At 46.2% G+C, this 16,491-nt stretch overlaps 2 protein-coding genes across 2 annotated transcripts in view; one reads left to right on the top strand and one right to left on the bottom strand.

Moving 5' to 3' along the window:
• Window positions 1-14,889, top strand: part of LOC138488178 (zinc finger protein 343-like) — a 725,547-nt gene extending 710,658 nt beyond the window's left edge. Inside the window, exon 7 of the mRNA XM_069614977.1 lies at window positions 14,483-14,889. Coding sequence (XP_069471078.1) covers window positions 14,483-14,529 — 47 coding nt within the window. The 3' untranslated portion in view covers window positions 14,530-14,889. The remainder of the gene's footprint in view (window positions 1-14,482) is intronic.
• LOC138488177 (uncharacterized) overlaps window positions 1-16,491 on the bottom strand; it is a 99,513-nt gene that overhangs the window by 19,642 nt on the left and 63,380 nt on the right. The window lies entirely within an intron of this gene.

Raw genomic sequence — 16,491 nt, 5'->3', positions numbered from 1 at the left:
TTTTTTCAATGTTTTGGGATCTAACCCAGTTACTTTTTGTATCAGGTCTAAATTTGACTGGAAACTGGCGTGCGCGCCTCGCCATCCCCTTTTGTATATTACATTTGTGATACAATTTATGAAAGCTGCACGCGGGTGTAATTCTGACACCCGCGTGCAGCTTTCACCCTCGCCACATGCGGTAAAATCACAATGGATGCGCCCTGTACCAAACCAGACCAAGTCTCACGCAAATATCAACACCAACGAACCATCCCCTGCATTTCTGGACGTTATTCACCGGCCTGGGAGGCATCCCCCTCTAGGTCAACATTTAAACGCTGCTGAATACCACTACACTAGCTTCACTATGTTAATCCAAATGGACACGTGGCCTCAGTCCCATAACACTTTTTTTATTCCCAGCCATGGATCCCAACCAGACCCGACCTTGAACCAACTCGCCAAACGGCACTTACTGAACCACTTCTGGGGCAACAAACCCCCTGACCATCTGTACCCAACCTGGTAAAAGCAATCCAGTTCAAACATTTCCAAACCCCATTCATGATAACATCTAATTTGCTTCTCCCTTTTCTCTTTCCTTCCACCTTTTTACTCTCCTATGGTTCTCCTATGAATGTTACATGTTCTCTTCATGAAAAATGCATACCATATGACGCACTATGCTGTACATAAACATTAACTAAATTGTATCACTAATGTAATATGGCTCAATCTTTATCACCCACACTTTCACCCTGGTCAACAAATGTCACCACACTTGACTAATGTGATATATGTGGATTACTGTTGAATGTCATTTTTAACAAATATCAGCCTTCAGAAGGACCCTCTGGGGTCGAAACACGCGTCAGCTGACCACTCTTTAGACCATATGTCTACATCACAGACATTAAAGAAACGCACTTCGTAAACACTGCATCAAGCCCGATAATCTTTCGATTAATAAGATTCAAGAAAAAAAATAAAAAAAACTCTTTTGCAAGGTAACCTTGACTTGCCACTATTCCCTTACAAGTGGGGTCGGGTTAGCCTCTTCCAACCTGTGACCTTGCACAGAACTACCAAGACCAACAAACCTAATACTGAGCTCAGCACAGCAGTGTTTCATTATAGAACCCCCCCTCCCCCTTTTCTAGGGACCCCATTGTATACCTACGTAAAAAAGGTACCATGATTATCAACGTATATTGGAATCCAGCTCCAATTACTGACGAGGACTTCATTGAAGCAGTAACAGACTTTATAGACAAGTGCTATACCAAATTGGTACATGTGGGGACCTCAATGTAGTCTGCAGGGACAAGGGTGGATTGTTAATGGAAACAGATTCCTCTCAAACCACTGGAAGAATGAGGTCTTTGTTGGTAAAGGCAATGAAGTCTAAAGACTTCCACATTTTAAATGGGCACATGCAGGGTGATATAACAAGCAAACTGACTTGTGCCAGAGGGACTCGAGCAGTAACATTGATTACATATTTGTGTACAGAAACATGCTGCTGTTAATAAAAGATTTACAGGTTCCTAATTCACAAAGCAGTGATCCCAATTCCTTAACGATACAATGGGTTGGAGGGAAAAAGATGGGCGGGGGTATGTATCCCGCTAAAACTGAAAACATGGGAGTAACCATCTAAGAATGTTGAAGGACAAAATCAAAAACCTTACTGAACAATACAGTAACTGCATTGCTACATGGAATGGTGAAAAAGTGTGGGAAGTACTGGATTACACTTCCATGTTGCAGAGTTTCGTGGACATTGAGAATGGGACTGGGAGGAGGGTCTTTCGTCAACGCCATGTCCGACACAGAGGTAGTTGATATGAGGAGACAACTCGGACAAGTCCCAAGACACATTTTAAAATAATTACCTATATCAGAAGCACCATTAGCTTTGAGTAGGAGGAAATAGCAATTTAAAACTGGCTGTGCTCCCATGATGCAACAAAACTCCAAAAGCATGTTTAAAGCAATATGTAAAAAGCAAACGGGAGAGATATGGAAGTTGATAAACCAGATAATCGCACCAGACGAATGTGTTGGCTAAAAAAGTCTAGATTGACCACTTTGGGAGTCATTTTGCAGGCCATGAAGTGTTAGCTATCCAACTTTCTTTCCCATGTGCTAAGGAATGGACCATGCCCCTGACAAAGAGGATATGTTGGGACTGATCAAGAAAGCGAGTGGTTCCTGGGGTCCAGGCCATGATGGGTTAACAAATGCGATCCTAAAAAAGGATCCAGGACTATAGACAGGCTTTTTATGGTTCCTCTTTGAACACGTGGTGAAAAATAGGTAGATACCCCCTTCCTGGAGGGTGGCCATTATTGTTTCGATATTCAAAAAGGGCAATACGGACTGGCCACCAGAGGGCGCACGGATGCAGACATCCTCCGTGTGAGCTCTGACCCGAGACCCTCAAAAGTGCCCTGAGCCCCCATTTTTGACCCCCTCAACACACGACAACTGTCGCACAGGGTGGGGGAACCGAACCCCCACACGGCGAGCGAAAGCCCAGAGAAAATCAGAGCTTCCTGGCCTGGTTAAGGTCTCCTGGTACTTGCCTCCCCCTCCAGGCCTGCGGAGCGGAGTCTCGATTGAACACTGTGACCCGCGAAACTCGAGGCTACCAACTCCACCCCCCGCCTCCACGGGGCCATCGAGACGTGCTGCGGCCCCCCACAACGGCTGCAGCCCCTCCACGCAACTCTTGAGCCCCCGCGGAGTGGAGACACCCCGGACCGCCGTAGAGGAGTCGGCCCTCCCAGCATCACGGCCTGCGCAGCAACGCTTTCACGCCCGGCATGGTCCGTGGCCCATCGCGCAAGGGTGAGTGCCCCCCCCCTCTCCGGTGTCGCCTCAGCCCACCCACGACTTTGTACCTGATCCCGACGAGCCCGACCCTGCTCCCGCACGCAAGCGGAGCGGCTCTGCCCACGGAGGCGGGTGCAGAATCTCCCCTTCTCTCCCACCCGCCCAGGCCCAGTCACAGTGTGACACACGTACGTCTGCACCCGCACAGGAACCCTCGGCTCCTCTTTCCCCCGCAGGCCTCCATACACTGTTCAAAGCGAGCGCTCCCAATACAATGCCCGCAAATGTATGAACATCAAGGCAACCCCCGGGGCAGCCACAAACGCCCATGCTTCGTACCACAGAGACCTATCCATAAATGAGCTCCCCAGTCCCACGCCTCACCTGCAGCGGATACGGATCCTCACCGTAGGGCGACATTCCCACGCCCCAGTGGTATCCCTTGGTGACACAAAGCCAGAGACCCAACTCCCACCTATCTGATGCGGGGCAGGGCACAACACCACTCCCCTGCCTAGATAAGCTGACCCTAACATCTCCTGGGGAGAACCTGTCGCCCCCCCCCCTTGGAACTCTACACTGTGTCACCAGCCTCATTTTGCCGACTGAGCCGACCAAGTGCCACACACCCCGACCTGAGTAACACATCCATCGGCTCTGGCTACAGGATCTGGCCTCTGGACATTATCTAAACCTCCTCTAATGAACACCCCCACCGAGCCTCCAACATCAGGATAAATCTCTCTCTTACACCAGAGGCAATACTGAGGGTTGTGCCCCCACTTGTGGGGCGTGTGCCCTCCTCTGCACACCTCCCCCGAGGTCCGCCTGGACCCAGGTCTCCTGAACTGAGGCTTCCCCCTACGAAACCCAAAAGGCCCACGGCCCGACCCCCATTTGCATCAGCACATTGCGGTCACTGCATCGAACCCAGAGCCTGGCACTAAAGTGAACGAAAGGTGAAGCAGCCGGAGGGTAGAGCCCCTGATTCCAGGGCGTGTGCCTCCTCCCAACGCTAGACTCGCACGAACCAAGACACCCATGTTAACCCTTTTCCCTCAAGTTCGAACACGGCAGCAGGAAAATAACACTACGCTCCGAAGAAGAGATCCGGGAATGCATTGTGGATCTCCTCGGCACTGGCCCCTGAGAAGGGTCACAAGAGGAAACACCATGAGATGGGGCGCAATGGGGTCCTCGAGGCCCAAGAAGGAAGAAAGTCAAAGGAGCCAGAAAATACAGACGGCCTAACGATACACTGGAACATGCCAACTGATGTGGTAAACGCAGATCCTTAGATCCACCGAGACATACTCAAGAATTACGGCTCAGAGACCTTCCAACGACTTGGAGATCGACACATTACAACCAACAGAGCCAGAACAGACGATCCACTGGTGGCCAAAGGACCCTGAAACCACATGTATCACTATATCTGTTACTTAACGATGACAGTTGTGTGTTAAGTTGTAACTAAATTTGACATTTTAAGAACGGGGGGGGCTCTACATGTTGATGAGATGGTATTCGTGATGGGGGTCACGTGGTCACGACCCTCACGGGTGGTCCGATAGTAGACCAGTTGCAACCACCTGGTTTAACTCGGACGCCATCAATCTAGTATTCAGTTCCTTGTAAGGTAAATGTGGTGCAGAATATTGGAACTGAAGACAACGGGTATAATGTTTAATACCTGGAAACAGGGGGGGGGGGGGGAATATCCGAAAGACACTGCAGTCCCTTTGGGTGTGGGATAATCATCAGAATACTTCCAACACGGCGACGCATGACATAGACCAAGGTGACATGCCCAAAAGTAGAGGCAGCTGCAACACTACTTCCAACATGGCAATTTCCTACAATGGGCAGCGTGACGTTGCGAACGATTTCCACAAATATATCAATGTCCCACAGACATAGCGAATCAAGTGACAGGCAGGGCACACTTAAAATTAGCACGCTGAGCGTTAAGGGACTTAACTCCCCCACCAAGAGATCGCTGGTAACGAGAGAGTTCAAGAGGACCAAACTAGACATACTCTTTTTACAAGAAACCCGATATAGCAAGGGGGAAGAGAGGAAGGTTTTATATGCTAAGCTAGGGTCTGTATACTGGGGCTCTGGCCCGCAGAAGAAGGCAGGAGTCGGCATATTAATGAACAAAACGATCCAATTTGAACTCTTGGAAGTCATGGATGGATGTCAGTGGCAGAGCACTAGTCCTAGTGGGCAGGATACAAGGCACTGTCGTCACCCTTGCGGCAATATACGCCCCCAATACAGGACAAGACAGATTCCTGCAGAGGATAATCCCGAAAGTCAGGAGCGAAGCAGAAGGCGACGTAATACTCGGATGTGACCTCAATACGTGGATGGATCCGGAACAGGACAGACAGACAATCAGGTCGCACCTCTACACCCCCTCTCGCGGGTGCCAGACGCCCACCGGCTGCAGATATGAAGGCCGCCTACAATCTTACCGATGCGTGGAGACATACCAATCGCAACCAAACTGGCTTTACTTTCTTCTCAGCTCCACATGCAACCTTTTCCAGAATAGACTATATATCTAACCGCAGACCTCACCGCGGCAATGACTGAAGCCATTATAATTCCTGTCTCGTGGTAAGACCACGATATGGTCACGGTCACCCTTGATCAAATGGCCCTTCCTCAAAGATGCTCCAAATGGCGCTGCAACGAAACCCTCTTCAAGGACCCAATTTTTCGGGAACAACTAGAGCAGGACATCACCCAATACTTTGAGATTAACAACACGGCTGAAACTTCCATGAACACAATTTGGGAAGCAGGCAAGGCGACCTGGAGCGGGCTACTTATTAAAGAAGGAGCAGCGAAGAAAAGAGAAAGACAATTGATAGAAAATAGGCTCCGAAACGAAATTACCCAACTGGACCTTATGGCACAGTCAGCTGATCAAGATAGACCACAAAAGATAAGAGGCCAACGACAAGAGGGAGGAACTACGACAACTGGAGGCGGGTAGCATCACGCGCAAGCTTCAATGCCTGAAGCAGAAACACTATGAACATGGGGGAAAAAGCAGGCGCCCTGTTAGCCGCAAGACTGCGAGGCCAACGCCAAGAGAGGTGGGTGCCCACGATCCAAACAGAAGGGAATTCCTGCGAACCACTTCCCCCTCAGTGTTCCCGAAGCCTTTGCCGACTTTTATGAAGAGTTATACACGTCACGCGCTGCTGCGCATCCAGAAGCGATAAGTGAATATATGGACAGGATACGCTTGCCCACTCTCCCGCCCGATACCGCGCTTACCTTGGAAGCCCTCATCACAGGAGAAGAAATTGAAGAAGCAATCAAAAGACTTCCAACGGGAAAAGCCCCCGGAAACGACGGGTACACGGCAGGGTTCTATAAAACTTTCAAAGATGCCCTTCCCCCATTCATGGTCGACCTATTTAACAATATCCTGCAATCCGGCATGGCACCCGAATCCTTCTCTGAAGCACTGATAAGTCATCCCCAAGGAGGGTAAAGACCCAAAGCTGTGTGCTTCCTACCGCCCAATATCCCTTCTAAATATCGATGCCAAAATGTATACGAGAAGCTTCACCGCAAGGCTGGAGTCACACATGCCCACAATAATCCACAACAACCAAGTGGGTTTCATCCAAGGTAGACAAGGAGCGGACTCCACCCGGAAAACCCTGCACCTAATCCACGAGGCCCAAACATCGTTGAGCAAACCAGCGCTACTCTCAATTGATGCCGAGAAGGCGTTCGACAGAGTCGAATGGCATTTCCTGGAGGCCACACTAAAGAAGATAGGCCCCACACTCCGTCGAGGGATCAAAGCAATCTATACATCCCCAAGAGCATCGGTCGCGGTGAACGCCCAATTCTCCCGTTGGTTCCCCCTCAGCAGGGGTACGAGACAGGGTTGCCCCCTCTCGGCAATACTTTTCACGCTGTCCCTAGAACCCCTTGCCGTAATGCTGCGAGCAGATCCTGCAGTGGAAGGGATTCAAGTGAATGGTAAAGAATACAAGCTATCCTTGTACGCGGATGACATTCTGCTCCATGTGTCAAACCCAACGTCTTCCATTCCGCGAGCGATCCAGCGGATAGAGGATTACGGCACACTCAGGATTCAAGATCAACAAATCCAAATCCATTCTTTTTCCACTTCATGATCCATCCGCAGAACACCAAATCGCTCTCGAGCACCTCGTGCTGATCATCGGAGGCCCAACACTGAGATATTTGGGGATTAACTTAACGCGACACCTCGACAACCTTTACAAAGCCAACTTCCCTCCGCTCCTCGAAGCCCTCAAGACTGATCTCAAAAAATGGAAACCACTGACAAGCTCCTGGATGGGACGCTTAAACGCAATCAAAATGGTGACCCTCCCACGGTTTCTGTACCCTTTTCAGGTCTTGCCCATCACAATCCCGGAGCATTTCTTCAGACAAGTAAGAAAGGCCATACTAGAATTTCTGTGGAACGGGAAGAAACCCAGAATCCCCAACGATGTTTTAATATTACCAAAGGACCTAGGAGGAGTGAGCTTGCCGGACATAGAACTCTACTATCAAGCCACACAGCTCAGAATTTTAATCACACACCTGCGAGATAGGAAGGACCTCCAATGGATCCAACTGGACAACAACATTTTACTCAACGTAACTCTGGCAGAATGGCTATGGGTCCCCCGACCGAAACTAACAAGAAAGTTGCGCAATCACCCGATACTGGGCACAATGTGGAACATATGGAGGAAGGGGAAAGCGATGTTGGGAGTTACCACGTGGCCTTCGCCCCTGAGCCATCTCTGGTCCCCCGGGATCAGAGAAGAAATCCCGGAACATGCTAGATACCAATCTTGGTTTGATGCCGGTCTCAAGAGAGAGGCGGTCAGCTGTGGAGAAAAGAGAAATTCATCTCAATAATGGAACTAGAAGAAGCCCTCCAAATCCACCCAATACCAGTCTTCCTGTACCTGCGACTGAAAGGCGTCATATCCAGAAAGGAATGGAAGGCCACCACACAGAGAGAACCAACACCCTTTGAGACAATCCTAGACACAACAACCACCTCCAAAGGCCTCATAGCACGAATGCACAGGGCTTTAATTACCAAAGATGACGCACCAAACCACCACCTTAAAGCAAGATGGGAACGAGACTTCGCCAGAGAGTTTGACCAGCAGGCCTGGGACAAAATTTGTGAGACGCCATCCAAAATATCAATCGCGGCCCAGTATAAATTACTCGTCATAAAATTACTCCACAGATGGCAGTACGATCCATACAGGATGTCCAAAATGTTCCAGACCTCCAGCCCGAGATGCTGGCGACAATGCGGTATGAATGCCGACTACTGGCACATGTGGTGGGCCTGCCCCAAGGTCCGCATTTACTGGCAAGAAGTCCTGGGATGGATCAAACAGCTGGACGGCATAGAGAGGGAAATCTCACCGCTCCTGATCCTATTTGGCCTCGAAGAAGATGACGAAATGGTCAGGGTAAAAGGTCTAATATCCCCCCTGTTACTTGCGGCGAGAGCAGCTCTCGTGATAAAATGGAAAGCCCCACGCCTACCTGATAAAAAGGACTGGATACAGATCGCCACAAACATTTACACAATGGAAAAAATAACGGCAATACTACATGACAAAGCCGCACGACAAAAGGAAGCCTGGTCCGACTTCACTGCACAATATATCTCATGTTCAACAGCGGATGTCCCGACACAGCAAAGAAACTAGCACTTAACCTACGCCACTACTGGCGGAAAGTCGGAAGACCCATTGCCAACAACCCCTGCCTGTCACAGACCATATCGGAAATCTATGACCTTAGGACGATCAAAGATGAATGTCACGCAGCCAACTACGATTCAGAGTAGCAATGCCTCGAAGGAAGAAGACTTGAGAGTTGGGAGAGAGGGTGGGGGGAGGGGGGTGGGGGTGGGGCTTTCATTTTTGTCCTTTTTTTGTTTTCTTTTTCCTTTAATTGTTTTTTGTTTTGTTTTGCTCCTTATTGGAACAATGAACGTTAATGTTGATAAAAGGTGTTAAGGTGGACTGGAACACTTTTGTGAAATAGCTCTTAATGCATAACATGTACCCACCTGTATTTTGTATTTTCACATCCAAAGTTAAAAATAATAAATGTCAAGTTGGGAAAAAAAAAAAAAAGGGCAATAGGACTGATCCTAAAAGCTATTGCCCTATTGCCCTTTTGGACGTAGCTGGAAAAATGTTTGCATCCCTGGTATTGCACCGCTTGGACTGGATTGAGGTGGCTAAACAAAGTGATATTTTTTAGACCAGTTTTGTCAAAGGAATAGGGACCAGCGTAAACACCATCTTTCTTAATACACTAAAAAGCAGAGTGCTTGAGAAGAAATCTAATACGTATTTGGCTTTTGTTGATTTAGCCTAAGAATTGACAGCATAGACTGGCTACACCTAGGGACAAAAATGTCAAGCTGGGGCTGTCCAATAGATCTACTTGAGGCAATAAAAGGTGTTATACTCTGCAACCTATCAGAGTAAGACTGCAGCAGGTTGTCTTTCAGGTGAGATACCTACATTCAAGGGCCTGAAACAGGGTTGCCCTTTAGGACCTATATTATTCAATCTGTTCTTCTCAGACTTCGGAGACACTATAGGGAAGGTGAGAGATTTTCCCCCCACAGATAGAAGGGAGGCCATTAAACTGGATTTTGTACGCCGACGATCTGGTCCATTTAGAGCAGACGATGAGACTTGCAGCACCATTTTGATAAGCTCATACTCCAAACTAGCCATGCGAGGAAGAAGACATCCATTATATGGCGGTTAAGGGAGCCACCTCTAGAGCGTGTAGATTCGAATTTGGCGGATGCCCCGTGTGAGAAAGCGCTGCAAATGAAAGCAAAAAAATTTGGCTCCCCAGTGTGTGATACTCCATAGGAAACGTGGCCACTTCTCCACTCTCCACTCTCCTGATCATGCAGTTTTATAATTAAAGGTGGTTGCAGTATTAGCTTATGTAGCTGAATCGTCACTGTTCATACTCTATGGGCCTGATTCACAGAACGTTATCCTATGGCATTGTGCCATTATAAAACACTTCCATGAATCAGGCCCAAGTCTAATGTCTGATTTTGGAAGGTGGGGATCAAAAAGTCCATTCCAACCCAGGTCGTGCGATACGAGCTAGGCCTGCTGCCTTAGTATGCTGGAACGCATTGCCTTGTACCTGAAGTGCTTACTGAGTAATGTACCTCCTATGTTCCATATTCTGAACACTGCACTAAGCAATGGTAACGAAGGAAGCCTAGCTGAGGGCATGGCTTATAAAGGTCTGCTAGTTAAGTTGACAGGATAACCTTGCTACAAACTCTGACAAGGTCAATGTCAAATTGTGAAAGATGATTGGATCCGTAGGCAGGAAGAGGCAAAGAAATGCAAACTGTTCTACCATTTTAAATATGAAGCAAAACTGTATGGCTCAGTGCAAATGTACCCGAGTAAATTCCCCAAAGTTACTTCAGAAACCAGTACCTCAGAGTATGGATGAACTATTTGACAAAGGAGGGGTTAGCTTCATGTTCAGGGATTGGGGAAAAATACCTTAATTCTAGACATTGGTCCTCATTGCAGTGTTGCCAGTCCGGAAACAAGGGCGCCGGTAAGCTCACCGGCACCCTTGTTTCCGGACCGTCAAACTACAAATCTGCCTGCCAGAGCCGCTGTGCCAGACAGGTCTGAACCTGCCGGGCGCAGCAGCCATGGTAGGCAAACTTATCACGGGAGCACTGGCACCGTTGCCAACGTTGCCAGTGCTCCCATGTCCCCACTCCCATAGAGTGGAACAGGACTCTATGGGGATTAACAAATGTAGCAGCGCCTGACTTCCTGGCCGCCGGACTTGTAATAGCCCACGGCACCGGGAAGTCAGGCGCCAGTAAATTATTACGGGTCCGGCGACACACTGGTAGCATCCGTAGACTTACCACCAGACCAGTAATGAGGCCCATTGTAATGGAAGAAAATAGCGTGAAACATTACAACATATCCGCTACTTTGCACATGACTAACGTCTTTGAGAAAAATGCACTTCTGGAACTTTGTTGATCAAGTTAGCACTTTAAGTCCAGAGGAATGGTGGGTTGTTTCATTAAGTAGAAATAACGCTCCTTTGGTTCTTAACGACTAACATTTCTAGATGCAATTTTTTAAAGGAAATCGCACATGTGCTAATTATTTACACTATGAGAATTGTACTGTGGTTTTAACAGTCACATTTGGTGGTTTTAGTCACATTTCACATCTATATGTTAATTGCCAAAAGGTTTGTAATAAACCAAATGCAAATTAAAAAAAAAAAAAAAAAAAAAAGGTTACGCTGCATGATAGGATATATATATATATAAAAAAAAAAAAAAAGGTTACGCTGCATGATAGGATATATATATATATAAAAAAAAAAAAAAAAAACCAGCCACGGTTATGGTTAAGTTGCGGTTTCCATAGGAAGAGCACTTTTTGGGCGGCCTATAACTCTGCTTCCCCTGGACGAATTCTCACAAAACTTTGCAAAAAAAATATAATGGGGCATTATATATTGAATTTCTTTTACAAAGTTTGATGATGCTTGTGCTTGGTGCAGTGGGGCAAACGTTATGGGGGGGGGGTCCCAAAACGTCTTTTTTTCCCCCATAGAGTGAATGGGGGGAAAAAAAACTTTGCGCACGCCTACAGGTCAAACCGTCAGACGGATTTTCACCAAATTTGCAGCAGGGGCAGGGGCTTGGTCCCGAAAGCGTGCTTTTGTAATTTTGGTGACAATCCGTCCAGTAGTTTCCTTTAAAAACGACCAAAAAATATGTCTAAAAAAATTAGTGATATCTATGTCCGCTCCGTGGTCACACTTCCCTGTTCGCTCCGCGGACAAGATACCGATTGGCCAGGGGGGGGTGGCGTCATGACCGCGGACACGCGACGTCTTCGCCGATTGGCTACAGCGGGCTGTGATGTGCGTCAGAATGTGTGGATGCGTCCGATATCTTGGATCCGAAGACAGTGCGGTCGCTACCGGAGGCGAAATGCTGTTTCGGAAACTGTTCTGCTAGCCTACATTGCGTGGGGAGGATCACAGAGTAAGATGGGTTAAATACTGTACTTGTTTGGGCGGCAGGTGTTAATGATGTATTCGCCATGCGAAATGGTGTTTGGGAAATTATTTTGATCTAATATAGTGCTTGGGGAGGTTCAGGGTGTAAGAGATGGACGAAATACTGTGTTTGTTTGGGCGGCAACTGTTAATGATGTATTTTCTATTGCCGCCTTGTTCAGGGCATTTATACATGCAGAAAATGAGGGGTGTAATAAGGGTAGTATTTCAGTCCGTGCTATGTGCAGGCACCTTGAAAATGCTCGAAGGACACGCGTGGTGTTAGTGACCATTGAAATTGAGTACATGTCGTTATTACATTACATTTTCCAATGGGTCTATTATTGATTAGTACGCCACCATGGTTGTGACATGCTGCGGTGGTTGTGGCCAGGGCCTAGAGTCTTGGATGCATGGCCGTAGGCCATACTTCCAAGACTGAAAGCCCTGGCCACAACCACTGCAGCATGTCACAGCCATGGGTACACCTGTTGTATTGATTATCGATTACATGGTTGTGGGGAATGTGCGCAGTGTTGGGTGCTTGGCCCAAGGCCATGCACCCAAAAACAAAGTTATAAGGGCTGGAGGTATAAGCCAGTGCACACCCACACATTGTAATATCTATGGACATACAGCTAGGCGTGCAGTCTCTGGGGAGAACAAGTGAAGCATAGCACACCCATCAATACACCCGTACCACTGCACATCACTGAGGTGGTTGTGGGCAGGATGTAGAGTTTTGGTTGCATTGCTGCAGGCTGTAGCCCATACACTATACTTCTAAAACCCTAGGCCTTGGCCAGAACCACCACATCATATTACAGCAATGCAAACACCCGTAGTATAGGTTAGCATGTCAGATCGTTGTGGGGAGGGTGTACAGTCTTGGATGCATGGCCAAAGGCCATGCACCCAGAAACAATCTTATAAGCAGTGCAGCTATAAGCCAATGTACATGTATACATTCAAATATCTGTGGGCATACATGTAAATCTCCAGGTCCAGCCCACAACCACTGCAGCATATTAGACAGGCACGTTAGTGGCTGTGGTGTTGTGGTCCAGTTGCTGTTTCCATAGGAAGAACACTTCTTGGCAGCCTTATACCTGTGCTACCTTTGGACGATTAGTCACCAAAGTTTGCACAAAAAAAGAAATATCTAACACTCTTTCAGTTTGGTGATGTTTGGTGCAGGGGGCGAAATTGTACGGGGCAAGGGTTCTCAAAACGTCTCTTTTCCCCTTAGATTGAATGGGGGAAAAGTTTGCGCCCGCAAACATGTGGCTCTTTCCCTGATTGGTTGTAGAACAGCGTGAAGTAAGTCAGCTTTCTTCGGTGCCCCCTCTATCTTTTAGTCATGTTTTCGTGTACGCGGATATCGCCAGAAACACATCCAAAAGAAGACACAATTGGACTCGTCACACTCATGTAACAGTATTTCAGAAGGCGACCTGTGAGGGGGCGGAATGTGACGTGGACCCACAAGTGGAGTTTTCTTGTCACCAATGTGATACGTTTAAATGGAAATTTCTGCGTGTGGGTTAAAATGTTTTTGGAATGCAATTGCCGTCAGACTGGCGTCCTAAATTTTGAAAACTAAGGCCACCATCTGCAGTGTTTGCTGGAGACAGTGCTTCTGGAGGTGTATGGGAGTAGCAGTTCTCATAATTGGATTGCAATATGTTGCTTCAAAGAAAGAATGTATTTGGTTTCTGAGTGAAGGCCACATGAGTTGCTTTTCCAGTTGAACGCTCGCGCATCCGAGTGAATGTATAAGGAGCAATTGTTTTTTGACCTTCAGCGAAAGGGAAACTTACTAGCAATTCACGGAATTAAAGGGTTGAAAAAAATAGCAATTGATAACGTTATGTTTTAAAAAGTTTGTAAGGGACATGAGTATACAAAGATTCTTCGAAGCAAATACATTGGTGTCTGACTTGCACAAACAGAATGGAGGCAGTAAATATTATGTAAGTTTACTTTTGCCCACTCTACAGCGAACCGCGCTTTATTGTTGCATTACCGCACATCTAATTGTGCCAATATAATTGCCATATTATCTTACTGTTACATTTTTCCTGTAATAATGCAGAGTGCCCAGGTTGTACATTTGTAGCGTATGACTCCAATCATCTTTTTTTAGCATTCATATTTCTTATTTGAAACGGTACCTTTGTCCACATAGCTTTGTGTACAACTTTGCACGTTGTTTTGGTCTTCTTTGAAATCACGAGACAAAATTTTCTTTTTTTAATTGTCCTTTCTTTTTCATTTCATAACCAATTTATCCTCTTCCTGTGTAGTTGGTATTTTTTTTCTCTTAAGGCGCATGCAAAATCTTGGCGTTTGTAGCTTGCTGCTATAGGTACACATGGACATTAGTAACATTTTACTAAAAGGTCATGTTTGAACATATACATTTGTGTAGTACTTTGCACATTTGTGTCTTTTTTGAAATTTTTTGGTAGAGGTTGGTTATTGATACGTATTTTCTGTAACCTTTCCTGCCTAGGTATATATTGCCCTACTGTGCGTGCATGGATTCCAAATTCCGAGTGAGGGCTTTTTCGGACGGCAAATGCAACTACTGGTGAGCGGTTGCTTCACCATAATAATTATGTGGAATGAGACTGTAAGCCCGCTTTGTCCGTACGCTGAACTTGCTATTCAGAGCAACATCACATCATTTACGGTGCTGTAGGCGCAAGGTCGTGACGACTTCTGGGAAATCACTGTGGTAACAAAGCGACTGCTTCAACGAAGACCAATATTTTTGTATGCCAAAAAAATAAAATGTGTTCCTCATCTTCAACATTTGCAATGCCACCCTTACAAGCATTGTTATGATTGTATTGGAAATGGGCTTACTCCGATGGTCTCTGCCAGTTTATTGTTAAATAAACCTACTTTGCAAACTTATGTTCACGTTTTCTTTTACATTCCATTCCACTGTATTATTTCTAAATGCAAGTTATTAGGTTGTACGTCGCTGTATGTTTATTTACAAGTTTTGCGTTACGTCACGTACTTGTGCTTTGAGCAGCGTACCATGGAAAGGGAAGAGGGGCTATGTATGCAATAACCGCCTTCCATTTCTATGGCGGCCATCTTCAAAGAGAATTTTGTTTTGTAATCTGAACTGCCAAAGCAGCCCTGGATCACAACAAGTAATCGTCCTTTTCAGTAGCACACGTTACTGTTTTGCTAATTTAGACTATTACTGGCAAAGATTATTGCGCCTATGTACTTTACTGAGAAATATGCAGTACTTGAGTTTATGCAAAAAAGAATTTCATTACACTATGAAAGGACATATTAACGCATTATTTCCTTTGTTTACGGGTGCCTTTATTTTTTGGCACAGCAGGCAATAAGGCAATTTGCGAACAGCAATGAGCAAAAAGGCAAGAAACGGTAACATGGGTCGGTAGATGTATGGCGACTAACTGTTATGTGCAAGGTAGCGCCACTGTTTATGCTTTCACATTACACCAGTGCTGCTGTTTCTTAGGGGGGGACGGATGCCTTTCGCTGATGCGTTTTTCAGATAAGTACAACTTTTGCTATCGATATATAATGTGTAGTGCATTGGTAATCGCTGCATACCAATACATGTTGGCGTTGTGTATGGCAAATGTTGAAGGTGAACGTTCCTACATGAATATAAAATCTATTCGCACACTTCCCACAGGGCATAGATCGTACAGTTAAGTGTGTACTGATTCCGGGACATGTCACTGTGCAGTACGGCAGAATACTTCCATGTGGCATTCTTCGCAAGGTGTATACTGTTTATCAAACGACCCTTGGTAAAGGGACGTTATGGTTACGTTGCCCTACTGAAAATCTGTGACATGCAGTATAACATTTTTTTTATTAACAAGACCTTATACTTAAATTGTCCTACTAAAAACCTGTACAAATTCACTAAAAAAAAAAAAAAAAAAAAAAAAAACCAAACATGACATAATACAAACGTGACATTATGGTTCAAAGTAAAACTGAAAAAACCCTGAAATTCGCCAGTTATGCTAAGCTAAGCAACCATAACTCGCGCCACCACCGTGCACTGCTAAGACTAACACCCAGGACATGAAAGATGACATCACTGATGACATGACATGTGCATTTACTTTTCAACCAAAGGGGGCTGTGAATGTAATGTTGGCAAAAATCAGGGATTATCGGGAGATGCGTAATAAACTACATACTTCATCACACAATGTAGCTTTCTAAAGATCATTCTATTGCAGTGTTCTTTCTAGTACAGGAACCTACTCATACAGAAATGTAGGTATTGGCTTCAGCATACACCATGTCAGTCTAGAAAAAGAGATACCTCTACTGTGTGACCGCAAACGTATTTTGGTGGCCGTGGGCCAACCGTCTCATGCACTATATGACAGAATGTAGGTTTTCGAGTCTGCCACTGAACACCCATTTTGCTGCAACAAGAAATCGCCATTTTGTTTTCTAACCATTGCTCATTGCTTTCTGTTCCTATTGCTTCGCAGTATATTT

Source organism: Ambystoma mexicanum, chromosome 9, assembly GCF_040938575.1.
Source record: "Ambystoma mexicanum isolate Mex_15411 chromosome 9, UKY_AmexF1_1, whole genome shotgun sequence".
In the NCBI taxonomy this organism is placed as follows: Eukaryota; Metazoa; Chordata; class Amphibia; order Caudata; family Ambystomatidae; genus Ambystoma; species Ambystoma mexicanum.
Note: the sequence above shows the minus strand (reverse complement) of the source record. Positions and strands in the feature narration are given on the sequence as shown.